This window comes from Stegostoma tigrinum, chromosome 9 (assembly GCF_030684315.1).
Source record: "Stegostoma tigrinum isolate sSteTig4 chromosome 9, sSteTig4.hap1, whole genome shotgun sequence".
Lineage (NCBI taxonomy): Eukaryota > Metazoa > Chordata > Chondrichthyes > Orectolobiformes > Stegostomatidae > Stegostoma > Stegostoma tigrinum.
In genome coordinates, this window is record NC_081362.1 from 87,265,726 (window position 1) to 87,283,781 (window position 18,056).

At 42.5% G+C, this 18,056-nt stretch overlaps 1 protein-coding gene across 1 annotated transcript; it reads left to right on the forward strand.

The window, feature by feature from the left end:
* The first annotated feature begins 456 nt into the window (after positions 1 to 456).
* On the forward strand, positions 457 to 16,330 carry psmb1 (proteasome 20S subunit beta 1). The gene is made up of 6 exons (XM_048535429.2): positions 457 to 633; positions 5,651 to 5,758; positions 7,256 to 7,337; positions 10,948 to 11,077; positions 15,590 to 15,696; positions 15,979 to 16,330. The coding sequence occupies exons 1-6, from the start codon at positions 539 to 541 to the stop codon at positions 16,162 to 16,164; spliced, it is 708 nt and encodes a 235-aa protein (XP_048391386.1). The 5' UTR covers positions 457 to 538; the 3' UTR covers positions 16,165 to 16,330.
* The last annotated feature ends 1,726 nt before the right edge of the window (positions 16,331 to 18,056 follow it).

Here is an 18,056-nt window from a genome sequence, read left to right on the forward strand (position 1 = left end):
TACACTGTTAACTCTGACTCCTACATCTGCACTTCTTACTATCTCAGAATTTTATTGTCTGTCACTTTGTGTATGGAATCTTGCCATGAATAAATTTTCTATTGTCATTCATTAATACAGCAGTGAAAGATTGTATTTTGTTTGTATTCATTCTCAACCATCTGGAGCCCTCATACTTTCAGTCCTACAACGAGGCAGGTAGTCAACTTAAAATTTGTTACACATATTATATGTTCAACAGCAATCGAGATCCCATCATGTGTTTTGGGACTATATGAGGCAGTAAAGGTTTCATCTGTACAAATCTCCTGAGAAGAAAGCAAATTTCGTGGAATATTTCAGGCCCAATCTCGAACTCCCAAATATGGAGCGGGCACGCGTGCGCAGGCGCATGTGGTACCACTCCGGTGGGGAAACAATTAGTAGTGGTACTTTTCGCGCATGCGCTTATCGATACTATGCTTGGGAAGGGTTTGACTGTTGCACAGCAATCGCCATCTTGGCAGTGAGACAGCATCTGCTTCAGTTCGGGAAGGAAATGTCGTATTTGTATGAGTCTTCGAGCATTATGGAAGGATATCAGCAAGCAAGACCCACACAGTACCGCTTCTCGCCTTACACTTTTAATGGAGGGTGAGTGTGAGGTGCCTTCAGACCAAGTCGGGCCATGGCAGAGGAAGAGAGGAGATGGGAGGTGGTTGGGATCAAACGGGCCTCGGAAGAGGACAGACAGAGGAAGAAGGTTCTGGGATTAGTGTGTGTTGTCGATGGGGCAGGGGCATGTGACTGGGGAAAGTAGGCAAACAGGATTTGGAGGGGAAGAACTTAATAAGTCTGGGAGGGAAATGTGGTGGGGAGTGAGGGTGTTAAGCAAGTGAGGCTTAGGAACCTATTGGGAATTCAGAACAGGTTCGGAATGGGCAGTGAACAGGTCCATGGAATGGATGGAAGAGAATAGAAGTTAACTAGATAACGACTACAGAAATGGGTCCGTTGGAGAGAGGTGAAGCATGATCACTTTGGAGCCGACAATAAAAGGCCTGTGAGAGATAATGGGAACTGCAGATGCTGGAGAATTCCAAGATAATAAAATGTGAGGCTGGATGAACACAGCAGGCCAAGCAGCATGTCGGGAGCACAAAAGCTGACGTTTCGGGCCTAGACCTACTGAACCTGGGCAGTGTGTTTGACAAGGTGTGTGGGGACCTGATGCCAACTTTCTCTTTCTCTTTCATCTGCTGTTAAATACCATTGATAAACCGCTCCAGTGAATAAATACCAGAAGAACTGTGGATACTATAAATCAGGAACAAAAACAAAGTTGCTGGAAAAGCTCAGCAGGTTAGGCAGCATCTACGGAGCAGAAAACAGTGTTAATGTTTTGGGTCCGGTGACCCTTCCTCAGTTCTGCGGAATGGTCACCAGACCTGACACGTTAACTCTGTTTTCTCCTCCACAGATGCTGCCAGACCTGCTGAGCTTTTCCAGCAAATTTGTATTTGTTTTTGTTTTAGCTCCAGTGAATGTGAGAGAATGGTGCAAGCCCAATCAACATTGCACACTAGCAGCAGATCCAGTGAGGATTAGTTTCCTGAAGGGATGAAATAAAATTGTTTTTGTTTTGTTTGAAAACTTGAATCAGTTTTTATGATCTTATCCATTAATAGCTCAGAATAATTTTGAAATTTGCCAGTGATAGCAGGGAGTTGAAACCAATTGATTGCCGCAACATAGAGTAACAGAATGGGCAGACAGAACTTAAGAGGTATGAGCAAATTCATTTTGGTTGAAAGAATGGAAGAGGCAATGTAAACGGAGTCATTATCATACAGCGTAGAAACAGGCCTTTCGGCCCACCATGTTTATGTCAGCTGCCAAATGTCAAACTGCTGTAATCCCTTTTACCTGCACTTGGTCCATAGCCTACTGTGCCCTGGCTTTTAAATGTTCATCTAGATGTTTCCGGAATGTTCAAAAGTATTTTCCCCCACCACCCTCTCAGGCAGCCCGTTCTATTTTCCTGCTATTCTGTGTTGAAGAAACCTTTCCTCAGATCTCCTCTAAACTACTTACTTGTCACCTTAAGCTTGTGCCCTCTGGTATTAGACGCGTCTGCTGTAGGGAATTTCACAGAGTGCAGGGATCTGGAAATAATTGTACAAGTCTTTGAAAGACACGGCAAGAGTGGTTGGCAAAGCAAATGGGTTATTGAAATTTTTAAACTGAAGGCATTGAGTACAAAAGCAAGGATGTTATGCTGAACTCTTATAAAGCTGTATTTGGGGCACACCTAGAAAATTGCATCCAGTTCTGGTCACCACACTTTAGGAAGGATGTAAGAGTGCAGAGGTTTACCAGAGTGGTTCTGTGGAAGAGGTATTTTAGTTATAAGGTTAGAATGGAAAGCAATGGTTGTTTGATTTGGAATACAGTCATTTAAAGGGAGATTTAATGGATGTGTGCACGATTGTGAGATAACAAAGTGTGGAGCTGGATGACCACAGTAGGCCAAGCAGCACCTTGTGCTCCTGAGATGCTGCTTGGCCTGCTGTGTTCATCCAGCTCCACGCTTTGTTATCTCGGATTCTCCAGCATCTGCAGTTCCCATTATCTCTGTACAAGATTGTATCAGGTTTAGTTAAGTTAGAGGAATATTCCAGTTCACAGAGGGCACACTTAGAAGTTTGGGCTGGAAATGCAGGGGTTTTTGAGGAAGAACTTCTGTGCGCAGCCTGACCTGGAGTTTGCTACTATGAAGATTGTGCAAGTGAAATTGAGAATGATTTCAGAAGGCAATTAAATGCATACTTGATCTTGCAGGGCTACAGGAACACAGCAGATATTCAAATCAAAAGCAACAGATATCTCAACAAGAACTTTGCTAAATCCACACATCCAACAAATTGCTCATATCTGTAATACAAGGCCACCTTCAAATGAGACCTAAAGTTGGCTGAAATCAATCGATGCATAGGAAGGCTTTTCTGCTGACCATGGGTGTCTAGAACTGACAATCAGGAAAGGTCTGAGAGAAATGGAGGACAATAAAATTATCAGTTGATAGAAGGGAGAGCGCTGTGGAAGGGGCTGCCACTCACTTATTGGTCTCCACAAGCACAGAATTTAATGCTTCATGCAGATGTGGCGGACACCCTGGGTATAGTCCGTCATCTCCCAATTTGGACAATGCCTACTACTGCTTTCTTCCCACTCCACCCCAATAGGCAATTTGTTAGCTTCTCAATGTAACGCAAAAAGGATCTTCTGTCCATTGTGTTGGAAAGATTTTTGTCTTCATTTTTGCAGACGGATCATGGCTGTAAAGGATGAGGACATGGGTAACTAGAGAGGAAAACTGAGATCTTTTGCTGAAATGATGCTAGCCCACAGAAAAATGTAATGCTTAGCTGCAACCGCTGTGTATGTGCCACAGCAGCAAAGTGTCTACGGCAGACCTGAATTTGTAACGCATCAATACATAACTTAGAGTGCAAGTAAATGGCTATGAGTTCAAGGTAGTACATTACTTCCTTTTATATGAAAGTCAAGGTGAACAGCTTGGGGCATAACAGTACATACACTTTTAGATGTTTGATAGAAACAGCTGATGCTGTGTGTTTGGCATGTTTCAAAATTTGTTTTAGTTTAGTTTAATTTATTACTGTCACGTACTGGAATATAATGAAAAGAGATAACAAAAAGCTGGATGAACACAGGCCAAGCAGCAGCATCTTGTTATAACTAATATAGTGAAAAGTGTTGTTTTGCATGCCATATAGGTAGATTGCACCATACAAGTACATCAGGGCAGCAGAATAGCATGTACAGTAGTGTTAGAGCCACTGGGAAGGTGCAGATAGAGAGATCTGAATTAACGTTCGAGGTCCAATCAAAAGCCTGATAACATTGGGGAAGAAGCTGTTCTTGAATCTATTCATACATATATACAAGCTTTTATATCTGCCTGGTGGAAAAGGGTATAACCTGGATGGGAGGGGTCTTTGATTATGTTGGAGTTAATATAGATTATTGATTATAGATGGAGTCAGTAGTTGGTTTGTGTGATGGACTGTGCTGTGGCCATGACTCTAGTTTCTTGTGTTCTTGGAAAGAACGGTTGCCATACCATGCTGTGGTGCATTGAGATTGAATGCTTTGTATGGTATATCTATAAAAATTTGTAAGAGTCCTTGTGGACATACCAAATTTCCTTAGCCCCTTGAAGTAGAGACGTTGTTGCACTTTATTGACCATTGCATCACCATGGGTCGACCAAGACAGATTGTTGGTGATCATCACTCCCAGGACATGACGCTCTCGACCATCTCCACCTCTGCAACATCGATGCAGATAGGGTCATGTCCTGCACTCCGCTTGCTGAAGTCAATGACCAACTCCTTCATTTTGTTGACACTAGAGAGATTATTGCCTTTAACCATGCCACTTAAGCACTTGATCTCTTTCCTGTACTCTGTTGTCTTGTTGTTTGAGATCCGACTTATAATTGTGATGTCATCAGCAAACTTGTAAATGGAGTTAGGGTGGAATTTGGCCACACAGCCATGAGTGTACAAGGAGTATAGTAGGGGCTCAAGCAACTTTGCAGGGCACCAATGTTGAGGATAATGGTAGAGGAGGCATTGTCACCTATTCTTACTGATTGCAGTCTAAGAGTCAGAAAGTTAAGGATCCAATTACAGAGGCAGGAGCTGAGACACAGATCTCAATTTACAAATGAACAATTGGCTCTTGTTTCACTGCTGTAATGTCAGAAATGCATGTCAAAAGTACTTAATTAGCTGTAAAGCATTTTGACACATTCAGGCCTAATCAGCAATTTTGTAAATATATGTTTGTCTTGAAAACCAGAGTTATACTTCCCCTGAGCATCTGTACTCTGAAGAGCAGGTAGCCATGATGTGGAGATGCCAGTGTTGGACTGAGGTGGATGAAGTCAGAAGCCACAAAACAGCAGGTTATAGCCCAACAGGCTTATTTGAAATCACACGCTTTTAGAGTGCTGACCTTTGCTGACACTTCACCTGATGAAGGGGCAGCGCTTCGAAAACTTGATTTCAAATAAACCTATCTTCTTTTCTTTCCATCTTCGGTCCTCCTCCCCCTCTCTCCCTATTTATTCCAGTTCCCTCTCCCCATCCCCCTCTCTGATGAAGGGTCTACGCCCGAAACGTCAGCTTTTGTGCTCCTGAGATGCTGCTTGGCCTGCTGTGTTCATCCACCTCCACACTTTGTTATCTTGGATTCTCCAGCATCTGCAGTTCCCAGTATCTCTCTCCAAATAAATCTATTGGACTATAACCTGCTAGTGCGTGGCTTCTGACTCTGAAGAACAGAGCATTCACTGCGAGAATGAAAAATGAATGAGTCAGCTGTGAGACGTACACATGCAATTATGAATAAGTTAGTGAATCAGTAGGGTATGGGAAGTTGCTGACTTTAGTACATGTTCAGTTGCACTGAGTGACTGGAGCAACATCTGTGTAAACCATATTGAGATTATTTTGACAGTAATTCCAGCACATGTAAAGTGCAAAATTAAAATCAACCTTGGATTGTTCTTTTTGTGTTTTTTGGAATGTATTTCTGATGTTTTTGTTTTCTTTTTCTCCCCTGCTGTTATTATTAAAAGAACTGTGTTGGCCTTAGCTGGTGGGGACTTTTCCATTGTTGCTTCAGATACACGACTGAGTGAAGGTTATTCCATTCACAGTCGGGACTCTCCAAAATGCTACAGACTGTAAGTGCAAAAAGCATAATTTTATTCATGCAAAGAATTTTGAGCAATGTTATGCAGACCTGCGTGTTTTGAGGTTTATTATTCTTATATCATTAACTTTAAGTGCACAACCTGTGAAAGAGAGGGCAACCTGGGCTTAGGTTCATTCGTGTGATTTGTTCTGACACGGCAGAATTGGTTTGTTCCCATTCCAAGTCTGAAGGAATAACTGTCAAGATTTCCATTTTTGGTAATTATTCTGTGGGGGAAGGATTCAAATTGATGGTATGCAAGAAAAATCATCCCTTTTGCTCTTTAGGACTGTATGCTTTCTAATTCATTTTCCTTTTCATCTTACATTTATAGATTTTTATCTTCCATGCAGAACAGGAAGGCAACCTTTGGGATAAAATTCATGAAGTATAGGAACTTCAAGTGTGCTTTGTGTTTGATTCTCATAGCCAGATCATTCCAATTATTTATCCTTTTATCATTGTTCTGTGTCCATTTAGTCCCTTAATTTCCCCTCTTTCCCCACCTTGCTTGTGGAAGCCTCTGACCATCACAGATTAACCCAACACTCACTGCTTTCGGACCACCAGATATGGGGGGTGTGTGCAAGTGGACAGTTGTACCTTGATATTCGTACACAGACTGTCTGTAAATTGTTGCTTGTGTCTCAGTTTTATTTAAATCTGCTTTTGGGCCCATGCACTCTTATCCGCTTGTTTAGATTTTTTTTTTCTTCCCCACTTCCTCTACTGCTGAATCAAGTCCAGGATTTAAACTGTTGCAGTGATGGAAATGATGGAAATTTTATTTCTCCAATTTGTAAGTCACCAAGGTTCAGTTGGTAGTATTCTGGTCTCTGAGCCAAGGCTTGTATTTCACATTTTGCTCCAGGACTTCATCTTAAAAGACAAGGCTTGCACTGTACAGGGACCTCCTATAATGCGATAGCTGTGTTCATGTGTGACCTTGCACTAGAGAAAATCACGTTACAAGGGAATCACTTCACCTGTACAGCAGAAAGTTTGTTATCCAAGCAGTGTCCTGTATTTGTCTGTCACATTACAGCCAATTTGCGTTAATGAAAGATATTGGGAACTGCAGATGCTGGAGAATTCCAAGATAATAAAATGTGAGGCTGGATGAACACAGCAGGCCAAGCAGCATCTCAGGAGCACAAAAGCTGACGTTTCGGGCCTCGACCCTTCATCAGAGAGGGGGATGGGGAGAGGGAACTGGAATAAATAGGGAGAGAGGGGGAGGAGGACCGAAGATGGAGAGAAAAGAAGATTTTATTATCTTGCGTTAATGAAACACATGTTATAGCAGAACTATCTGTGGTTCAGTACTGAAAGCATGCAGCAGTGTAGGAGGTGCTGTCTCTCAGATGAGATGTTAAACTACGAGTGGATGTGACTGTGCTCTTTAGTATTATTCAGTAAATTACTTTAGGATGTTCCAGCCATTCAGATTTCACATTATATCCTTTCTGTTTTGATGCCCTTTTAGGACAGACCAAACAGTGATTGGATGCACTGGATTCCACGGTGACTGTCTTACGCTAACAAAAATTATTGATACAAGGTTAAAGGTATTTATGGTTTGTAAAACACAGCATAAGATATTCAACTACACAGGCTGTTGAAAGTAGAGTATTGTTGAATAGAACATAGAACATTACAGCACAGTACAAGCCCTTCGGCCCTCGATGTTGTGCCGACCTGTCATAGCAATCTGAAGCCCATCTAACCTACACTATTCCATGTGCATCCGTATGCTTGTCCAATGATGACTTAAATGTACTTAAAGTAGGAAAATCTACTACCGTTGCAGGCAAAGCGTTCTATTCCCTTACTACTCTCTGAGTAAAGAAACTACCTCTGACATCTGTCCTATATCTTTCACCCCTCAATTTAAAGCTATGCCCCCTCGTGCTCGCTGTCGCCATCCTAGGAAAAAGGCTCTCCCTGTCCACCCTATCTAACCCTCTGATTATTTTATATGTCGCAATTAAGGCACCCCTCAACCACCTCCTCTCTAATGAAAACAGCCTCAAGTCCCTCAGCCTTTCCTCGTAAGACCTTCCCTCCATACCAGGCAACATCCTGCACCCTTTCCAAAGCTTCCACATCCTTCTTATAATGCGGTGACCAGAACTGTACGCAATCCTCCAAGTGCGGCTGCACCAGAGTTTTGTACAGCTTCACCATAACCTCTTGGTTCCGGAACTCGATCCCTCTATTAATAAAAGTTAAAACACTGTATGCCTTCTTAACAGTCCTGTCAACCTGGGTGGCAACTTTCAAGGGTCTGTGTATGTGGACACCGAGATCTCTCTGCTCATCTACACTACCAAGAATCTTACCATTAGCCCTGTACTTTGCCTTCCGGTTACTCCTACCAAAGTGCATCACCTCGCGCTTGTCTGCGTTAAACTCCATTTGCCACCTCTCAGCCCAGTCTGCAGCTTATCTATGTCTCTCTGCAACCTACAGCATCCTTCGTCACTATCCACAACTCCACCGACCTTAGTGTCGTCTGCAAATTTACTAACCCATCCTTCTATGCCCTCATCCAGGTCATTTATAAAAATGACAAACAGCAGTGGACCCAACACCGACCCTTGTGGTACACCACTAGTAACTGGTCTCCAGGATGAACATTTCCCATCAACTACCACCCTCTGTCTTCTTTCAGCAAGCCAATTTCCGATCCAAACTGCTATATCTCCCACAATTCCATTCCTCCGCATTTTGTACAATAGCCTATTGTGGGGAACCTTATCGAATGCCTTGCTGAAATCCATATACACCACATCAACCGGTTTACTCTCATCTACCTGTTTGGTCACCTTCTGAAAGAACTCGATAAGGTTTGTGAGGCATGACCTACCCTTCACAAAACCATACTGACTATCCCTAATCAATTTATTCTTTTCTAGATGATTATAAATCCTAGCTTATAACCTTTTCCAACACTTTACCAACAACTGAGGTAAGGCTCACTGGTCTATAATTACCAGGGTTATCTCTACTCCCCTTCTTGAACAGGGGAACCACATTTTTCTATCCTCCAGTCATCTGACACTATTCCTGTAGACAATGATGAGTTAAAGATCAATGCTAAAGGCTTGGCAATCTCCTCCCTGGCTTCCCAGAGGATCCTAGGATAAATCCCGTCCAGCCCAGGGGACTTATCTATCTTCACACTCTGTAGGATTTCTAATACCTCTTCCTTGTATATAGCATGATGGCTCAGTGGTTAGCACTGCTGCCTCAGTGTCAGGAACCCAGGTTTGAGTCCACCCTCAGGTGACTGTATGGAATTTGCACCTTCTCCCCATGCCTGCATGGATTTCCTCCAGGTGCTCCAGTTTCCTCCCGCAATCCAAAGATGTGCATGCTAGGTGGATTGGCCATGCTAAATTGTCTGTAGTGCACAGGGATCTTTAGGTTAGTTGGGTTAGGCATGGGAAATCAGGGTTAGGGAAATAGGTTTGGGTGGGATGCTCTTCAGAGGGGAAGTGGAGACTCATTGGGCCAAAAGGCCTGTTTCCATGCTATAGGTATTCTATGATCTGTTTATGTTCATCTTCATTATCTCCATTAGAAATCTGAACAATGGAGCATCTCTCACTTTAGCCACCAGGTGGCAGCTTCATGTATGGCATGGTCATGTCAATTATGGTCAGGCACAGTAAAACATCTATTTATTTCCTTTGTCTGAACACGCCGCCTTTGCCCAAGATTCTGAAGAATTTCTTGTGGGGGGAACAAACCGAACCTTCAACAGACTGTGACCTCTCTGTAGTTGTCAAATTAGAAGTAGATTCATGGTTCTTTGTGACTGTGTGGCTAAAAATTAGTTCCATTGTTTTACACCTTAAGGCACAAGCATTGAATTAGGCTGTTTGGCTGATCGAGTCTGCTCTGCCATTTAATCATGGCTAATATGTTTCTTGACACCATTCTCCTGCCTTCTCTTCATAATCTTCTTACCAATCAAGAATATTTCTCTCTGACTTACTTTTGCTCAATGTCTTGGCAATAAATTCCACTGATTAACTATCCTTTGGTGGAAGAAATTCTTCCTCATCTCAGTTCTAAAGGGTTGCCCCTTTACTCTTGAGGCTGTGCCCTTGGGTCCCTGTCTCTCCTGCTGGTGGAAATATTGTGTCCATGCTCAGGCCTGTCAGTATTTGTAAGTTTCAGTCAGATCCTCCCCCATTATCCTTATGATCTCCATGTAGCATAGATCGAGTATCCTTGACTACTCTTCATTGATAAGCTGTTGATCCCCTAGATTATTCTTGTAAACCTCCTCTGGACCCCCTTCTTCCTTAAATAGGGCCCAAAACTGCTCATGATGTTAGAAATGCGGTCTGACCAGAGACTTGTACAACCTCAGTAGTACGTAGCAACATAGAATCCCTACGGTGTGAAAACAGGCCATTCGGACCATTGGTTCCACACCAACCCTCCGAAGCGTATCCCTCCCAGGCAGTCTTACCCTATCCTTGTAACCCTGTATATCCAACGGCTAATCCACCTACACTGGACACTATGGACGATTTAGCATGACCAATCCACCAAACGTGCACGTTTTTGGACTATGGGAGGAAACCGGGGCACGCAGATGTGGGGACAGTGTCCATACTCAGATGTGCGTTGAACTCGGGCCTCAGTGCTGTCAGGCAGCTGTGCAAGCTACTGAGTCACTGCACTGCCCTGGGTTGCTGTTTCTTTTTTCCAGCTCTCTCGAAATGAATGCTAGTACTGCATTCCCTTTCCTAACTGCCATATGAACCTACATGTTAAGAGAATCCTGAATTAGGATGCCCAAGTCCCTTTGGCAGAAATATTTCACCTTGTAGAAAATTGTCTACGTCTCTGTTCTTCCTACGAACGTGCATAACCTGACACTTTCTCGTGTTGTATTCATCTGCCATTTCTTTGCTCACTCTCCCAACCTGACAAGGTTCTTCTGCAGCCTCTCTTCTTCCTCAACATTACATTGCAGACTACAAAGACTGGTGGAAGGCAAACGTAGCAACAATGCCCACGGTTCCTTCATCTAGATCATTGGCAGCTATTCATATCATACATCAATATGGAATTACAGAATATCTGTAATATCCAGGCTGCTTAAAACTGCATTTTAAAAATGTATTTAACTGATCCATTTGTAATTGTGTATTTCAGATGTACAAACATTTGAACAATAAGTCAATGACAAGTGGGGCGATAGCAGCAATGCTGTCTACAATTCTGTATTCACGACGTTTTTTCCCTTACTATGTTTACAATATCATTGGGGGCCTTGATGAGGAAGGTGAGATTGAATGTTTAGTTGTGGCCGTATCATCTGTTGTATTTTCTTACAAGTCATACCTTTTATTTGCGTCGGTCTATGTACTATTGTGCCTGAGAAAGATAGATTGAGTTGCTATGTTTGTGTTTCTTCTTTGTTTTGCCTCTAAGTACAGTAATTGTGAAATAGTTCAGGCTGTTTTACAGTATAGCATTCACCAAGATTTTGGAACAGTTTGCCTATTCACTGTCTCCTTATTGCTGAATTAACGAAATACTTGTTTATAAAGTATCTTTCACAATCTCAGGATATTGCTAAACAGACTTTTTTTTATCTCTCATTTGTGGGATGTGTTTGTTGCTGCCTGCCCATCATTTCTTGCCCATCCCTAGTTGCCCTTGAGAGAGTGCTCCTGAGCTGCTGCCTTGAACTGCTGCAGTCCACCTGCTGTGCCTTGACCCACAATATCATTAGGGAGGAAATTCCAGGATTTTGACCCAGCGACAGTTAAGAAATGGCAATTATATTTCCAAATCAGGATGCTGAGTGACTTGGAAGGGAGCTTGCAGGTGATGGTCTTCCCATATATTTGCTGCCCTTTTCCTTCTAGATGGAAATAGTCATGAATTTGGAAGGTGCTGCCTGAGGATCTTTGGTGAATTTCTGCAGCGTGTCTTGTACATAGTACACACTGCTGCTACTGAGCGTCAGTGGCTGAGGGAGTGGATGCAGTGCCAATCAAGCAGGCTGCTTTGTCCTAGATTGTTTCAAGCTTCTTGAGTGTTGTTGGTTCTGAACCCATCAGGGCAAGTGGGGAGTGTTCCATCACACTCCTGACTTGTGCCTTGTAGATGGCCAACAGGCTTTGAGGAGTCAGAGGGTGAGTTGCAGTATTCCTAGCTTCTGACCTACTCTTGTAGCCACAGCATTTATGTGGTGAGTCCAGTTGAGTTTCTGATTGACAACTCCCAGGATGTTTGTAATGGGGGGTTTAGTGATGGTAAAGGTGTTGAATGTCTTGGAGCAATGGTTAAATTGTCTCTTATTCACAATGGTCATAGCCTGGCATTTGTGTGGTGCGAATGTTACTTTCCACTTGTATGTCCAAGTCTGGATATTGTCCAGATCTTATTGCATTTAGACACGGACTGCTTCAGTGTATGAGGTGGTGTGAATGGTGCTGAACATTGTGCAATAATTGAATTTCCCCACTTCTGACCTTATGATGGAGCAAGGGTTGTTGATAAAGCAGCTGAAGTTGGTTGGGCCTAGGGCACTACCCTGAGGAAGCCCTGCAGAGATGTCCTGGAGCTGAGATGACTGACCTCCAACAACCACAACCATCTTCCTCAGTGTCAGGTATGATACCAACCACCAAAGAATTTGCCCCCTGATACCCATTGAATCCAGTTTTGCCAGGGTTCCTTAATGCCACACTCGGTCAAAAGCAGCCTTGATGTCAAAGGCTATTATTCTCACCTCACCTCTGGAATTCAGCTGTTCAGTCCATGTTTGAACCAAGGCTGTAATTAGGTCAGGTGCTGAGTGGCCCTGGCAGATCCCAAACCTGTCACTGAGCAGATGCTGCTGAACAGCACTGATGACACCTTCCATCACTTTACTGATGATTGAGTGTAGACTTGGGCGATAATCGACCAGCTTGGATTTGTCCTGCTGTTTACGTACAGAATGTAGTTAGGCAATTTTCCACATTGTCGGGTGGATGACAGTGTTCCAACTGTACAGGAACAGCTTGGCTAGACGAGCAGCATGTTCTGGAGCACAAGTCTTCAGTGCTTTTGCTGTAATGTTGTCAGGGTTTGTAGCTTTTGCCATATCCGATGCCTCCAACTGCTCCTTGATATCATGGAATGAATTGAATTGGCTGAAAACTGGTATCTGTAATTCTTGGGACTACTGGAGGAGGCAGAGATGGATTATTTGTTCAGCACTTCTGGCTGAAGGTATCTGCGAATACTTCAGCCTTATCTTTTGCACTGATGTGCTGGGGCTCTTTGGTCATTGAGGACGGGGATATTTATGGAGCCTTCTCCACTGAATTGTTTAATCGTCGTCCACCATTGAATGTGGCAGGACTGCAGAGCTTAGATCTAATCCGTTGGTTGTGGGGTCACTTAGCTCTGTCTATCACTTGCTGCTTATGCTGTTTGACATGCAAATGGCCTTGTTTAGTGGCTTCACCAGGTTGACACCACCTCTTCAGGTATGCCTGGTATTGCTCCTGGAATACTCTCCTGCACTCTTCATTGAGCCAGGGTTGATACCCTGGCTTGATTGTAATCCTGGAGTATATGTTGGGAGTGTCTGGAGTACAGTGCTGCAGTTGATGGCCCACGCAGCTTCGTGAATGCTCAGTCTTATGTTGCTAGATCTGTGTGAAGTCTGCTCTATTTAGCACAGTGATAGTGCCTCATAACATGATGGAAGTTATTCTAATTGTGAAGGCAGGACTTTATCTCCACAAGGACTGTGTGATGGTTGCTGTCACCGATACTGTCATGGACAGATGCAGCTGGCAGATTGGTAGGAATGAGGTCAAGTATATTTTCCTTTTTGTTGGCTCCCTAAACTCCTGCTGCAGACCCAGTGTCGTCCTTTAGGACCGGACCGTCTCAATCAGTAGTATTCCTTGTTGAGCCACTCTTGGTGGTGAACATTGAAATTCCCCATTCAGAGTACATTTTATGCCCTTGCCATCCTCTGTACTTCCTCCAAGTGTTCAACATGGAGAAGTACTGATTCATCAGCTGACGGAGGACGGTATGTGGTAACCAGGCGGTTTCCTTGTCCATGTTTAACTTGAAGCCACGAGTCTTCATGGGATCTGGAGTCAATGTTGAGGACTCCCAGGATAGCTCTCCACTGACAGTATACCACTGTGCTGTCACCTTTGCTGGGTCTGTCCTGCAGGTGAGACAGGAAATATACTAATAGATCATTGCCTTCCGGCTACTGTAATAGCTGTAGTCAGCTATTATAAAATAGGAAATGTGGCAGCTAATTTGTACACAGCAAGCTCCCATAAGCATCATTGTGTCAGGTTCTTTTGTGATGTTGATTTGAAGAATGGGTATCTGTGGCCACGGAGTATAACTCCTGTGCTTCTTTTTGAAATAATGTCTTGAGAACTGTTTGTCCACCTGAGAAGCATCAAGAGGCCTCAGTTTTGGCATTTCTTCTGAAAGGCTGCATCTCCAACAGTGCAGCACTCCCTCAATACTGCACTGGAGTGTCAGCCTAGATCTTGTGCTCAAGTGTTTTGTTTTGATTTAATCTTGTTCTTTAGTCTTCGAATTCAGGGAAGAGTGTTACCATCTAAACCACAGGAAGTGAGCAGATTGGTTTTGTTATAAATGTGACGTCAGCCCTAATGTAATTGAATCAGTTCCTGGAGAGCTCTGGTTAAAGACTTGTGGTAGTAAGCAGAATAAGATTATTAATAATTGCTGTTGTCAAGTAAGCTGGATTGAAGTTGACGATTAAAACCAGAGGGGTCACAAATTGCTGGAAATATTTTAATTCATTCGTGGGATATGGGAATCTCTGATTAGGCCAGCATTTATTTATGCTCATTGCCATTTGGACTGTGTTGAGCTGCTGCCTTAAACTGTTGTAGTCAGTGATGAATAGGTTACTTACAAATAGTGAGAAGCTTGGATAAAATGGACATGAAGCTGTTTCCACTCATAGGTCAGATTAGGACCAGAGGGCCCAGCCAGAACTGAGATGAGGAATTTCTTCAGTGAAAGGGTAACTAATCTGTGGAATTTATTGCTGCAAAAGGCTGTGGGCATCATGTCAATGATTGTATTTACGATAAAGATAATTAATTGATAAAGGGATCATGGGTGTGAAGCATCTCTGCAATGTTCAAATGATGGAACAGACTTGATTGGCCAAATGGTCTAATTCTGCTCTTATATTTTATGGTTTTATAGATGTCAGACTTGTCTTTTAAGTCAGAAAGTCATGAATACTGGCTGAACACTAGTGATTCAACTTTGCAATCTGGGAGTGATAGGTCAGTGTAGTACTGAGGGAGTGCTATTGGAGGTATTGTTCTTCAAGTAATGTTTTAAATGTGCTTTTGTCTCCTCTCCACAAGTAAGCATCAGTTTGTTCCTCACAAAAACTATAGTTTAATAGGTTGTGCAATTTTCAGCTTATTATGAGGCACTTGTATATAAGCTGCCCACTGTGTTTCCCCGCATTATAACAATTAATATACTTTGGAGGTGCTTCCTTGGCTTTCAAGTTTTGATCTATCTTGAGGATGTGAAGGAAACTAATATTGTATTAATTTGTATTTCTCTGTATATAGAATGCCTAATATAAGTTTCTGTTGATATGGATTCACAATGGAATCAGTAACAAAAATTTATACAAATAAGTTATTTTTGACTACAAATACAGTGGAATTTCTGCTAGTTTTGAAATACGTGGGCAAATAAATTGTAATTATATTAATTCTTTATGTATATATTTGAATGTGTTTTCTCACTTTAAATGCAGGTAAGGGTGCAGTGTATAGCTTTGACCCTGTAGGATCCTATCAGAGAGATGCTTACAAAGCTGGTGGATCAGCCAGTGCTATGCTTCAACCACTTCTAGACAACCAGGTAATTTTTGTTGATCCAACAACACTCATTAACAATTTACACAGCAAGTAGAATTATGCAGGGCTTTGTCAGAGCCAGATTCTTACCTTAGTATGGAGATTTATTTGATGGGAATATGAATTGTAACATTCTCATTTTACCAGTCACTAATGAAGCAACTCAAACTTAAGGCATGATTTGTGTTACTTTCTATTTAATTAACAAAAGATGTATAAATTATCAGCTAAATGCAGTGAAACATTGTAGATAAAGATCTTGATTTGGCTGCGTTTTCTTTGCTAGATTGGATTCAAGAACATGGAGAATGTAGAACACGTCCCTCTCACACTGGAGAAAGCACTACAGTTGGTAAAAGATGTTTTCATCTCTGCAGCTGAGAGAGATGTTTACACCGGTGACGCTCTGAAGATTTGCATTGTTACAAAAGATGGAATCACTGAGGAAACTGTGCCTCTGCGGAAAGATTAAGTCTAAAAACCTTCCCATTCAGAACCATCTTTGGTGTCAACTTAAAGTAGTTATTTTTCCTTCCATGCTAATAATGAACCTGTCGGAAAATGCTTCTTGTATGTTTTGTTGTAAGATACTGAACTAAACTTTCATGTCAATAAACTAAACATGTTTCTGTTTTCAATTTCTAGGCAAAACTGTACTCAAAGGCTGGTTGTAACAATGCGCTGCATTTGATTGTGAAATGCTGTTTTTTCCCCACAGAAAAGTTTGTTCTTACCATACTCCTGTCTTGGGGGCATTTCCTCTTAGGTGATGTGTGCATTTTACTTGTATAAATTAATCTCTGATAGCTATCCAAGGTCAACTGGTGACTTGCAATTGAACTCCTTTACCCAGGAAATGGTGAGAATGTGTAAGTGTCTTCCATGAGTATCTCGGGGAAGATAATAGATGTGGTTGATTGAAAATTGAATAATCATGGGACTGTTCATACTCCAATTAAACTCCCTCCAGCTCTCCTTAACTCAACCTAAACTAGTCCTTTCACCATGAGAGGGTGAAAGGACTAGTTTAGGTTGAGTTAACGGAGAGCTGGAGGGAGTTTAATTGGAGTATGAACAGTCCCATGGGCTGACAGTACTGAGAGCTTCTGCAGTGCCTTTTCTGTGGACTTGTAAATTCAATCCAAATGTATGAGAGCTACTGGTAAGACTAGTATTTGCTGGCAATTTTTAATTGGTCTTGAGAAAACAGACTGCTGGCTTGTGGCCTAAGTTCAGGGCTGTGTGGGGAAGCTGTTCCAGGTTTTTGAGCCAATGCCCGTAAGGAAGTGCGGATATCATTCCAAGTCACGGTGGTAAACAAAGGTGGTGGTGCAGGAAGAGGATTTGGAAAGTGCTGTCGAAGTTGGTGCTCAGCAAGTTGCTGCCCTTCGTGAATGTCTGGGTGTGAATGTAAAACATAGCTGTGATTTTATATTGCATACAGTTATAGTGCAAACATGATTTGGATGTTGCCCTCTAACGTATAGACCAGTTAATAGGAAAGGAAAGCAGCCTATGTAGTGTCTTAATAGTCCTGAGATTGTGCTAAAAGCAGCCCAAGTCATGGCAGGACCAGGTGTGGGGGGTGAGTGAAAAACATGGAAAGATGGAATCAGGCTCTAAAGTTATTGAACTCGATGTTGAGCCCTAGAAACTGCATGGTCCCTGAGTAGAAAATACAATGCTGTTCTGCAAGCTTGCAATTAGGCTCTCCGAAACACTGCAGTAGGCTATAGTGACTACAAGATCAAATTGGAGTCAGGGTATTCTGCAGACAGTAAATCACCACACTCCTGAAATCTTGCTATCAAAAAGCTGTATGTTGAAAGTATCATAGAAGATTCTCTACTCGTTTGGATGGGTGCAACTTCAAGAACTGCTGAAAAAACTTAACACCAGCTAGGACAAGGCAGCCTGCTTAATTAGCATCCCAGTCATTACCTTCAGCATTCGCTCACTCAACCAACAGAGCATTGTTGCATCCTGTTCTGTCAGAACGATGCACAGCCGTTGTCATTGCAGTTTTTGCAGGATGATTCAAGCGCGTGACCTCTGGTGCCTAGAACAAATCTAATTGCAAGAATATGTCCCTTTTTGTTCTTGATTTTACCACAAGAGGGGATCACTTTTTCTTGAGCCCTTTTAGCATTATAAACATTAGTTAAATTATCCCTCAACCTTCTAAGCGAGGAAATAAAACCATTTTTATGCAACTGTACAAGCAACATTACTAATAGCAATCATGAGTCGGAACTTCACTGAACGATGCGAGGGTCAGCTGTAAGGCACCTACCAGTATTTCTGTGGTACCCGACTTGTACCATCTCCACAATGGACTACACTGACTCACCAAGGCTTCTTAGA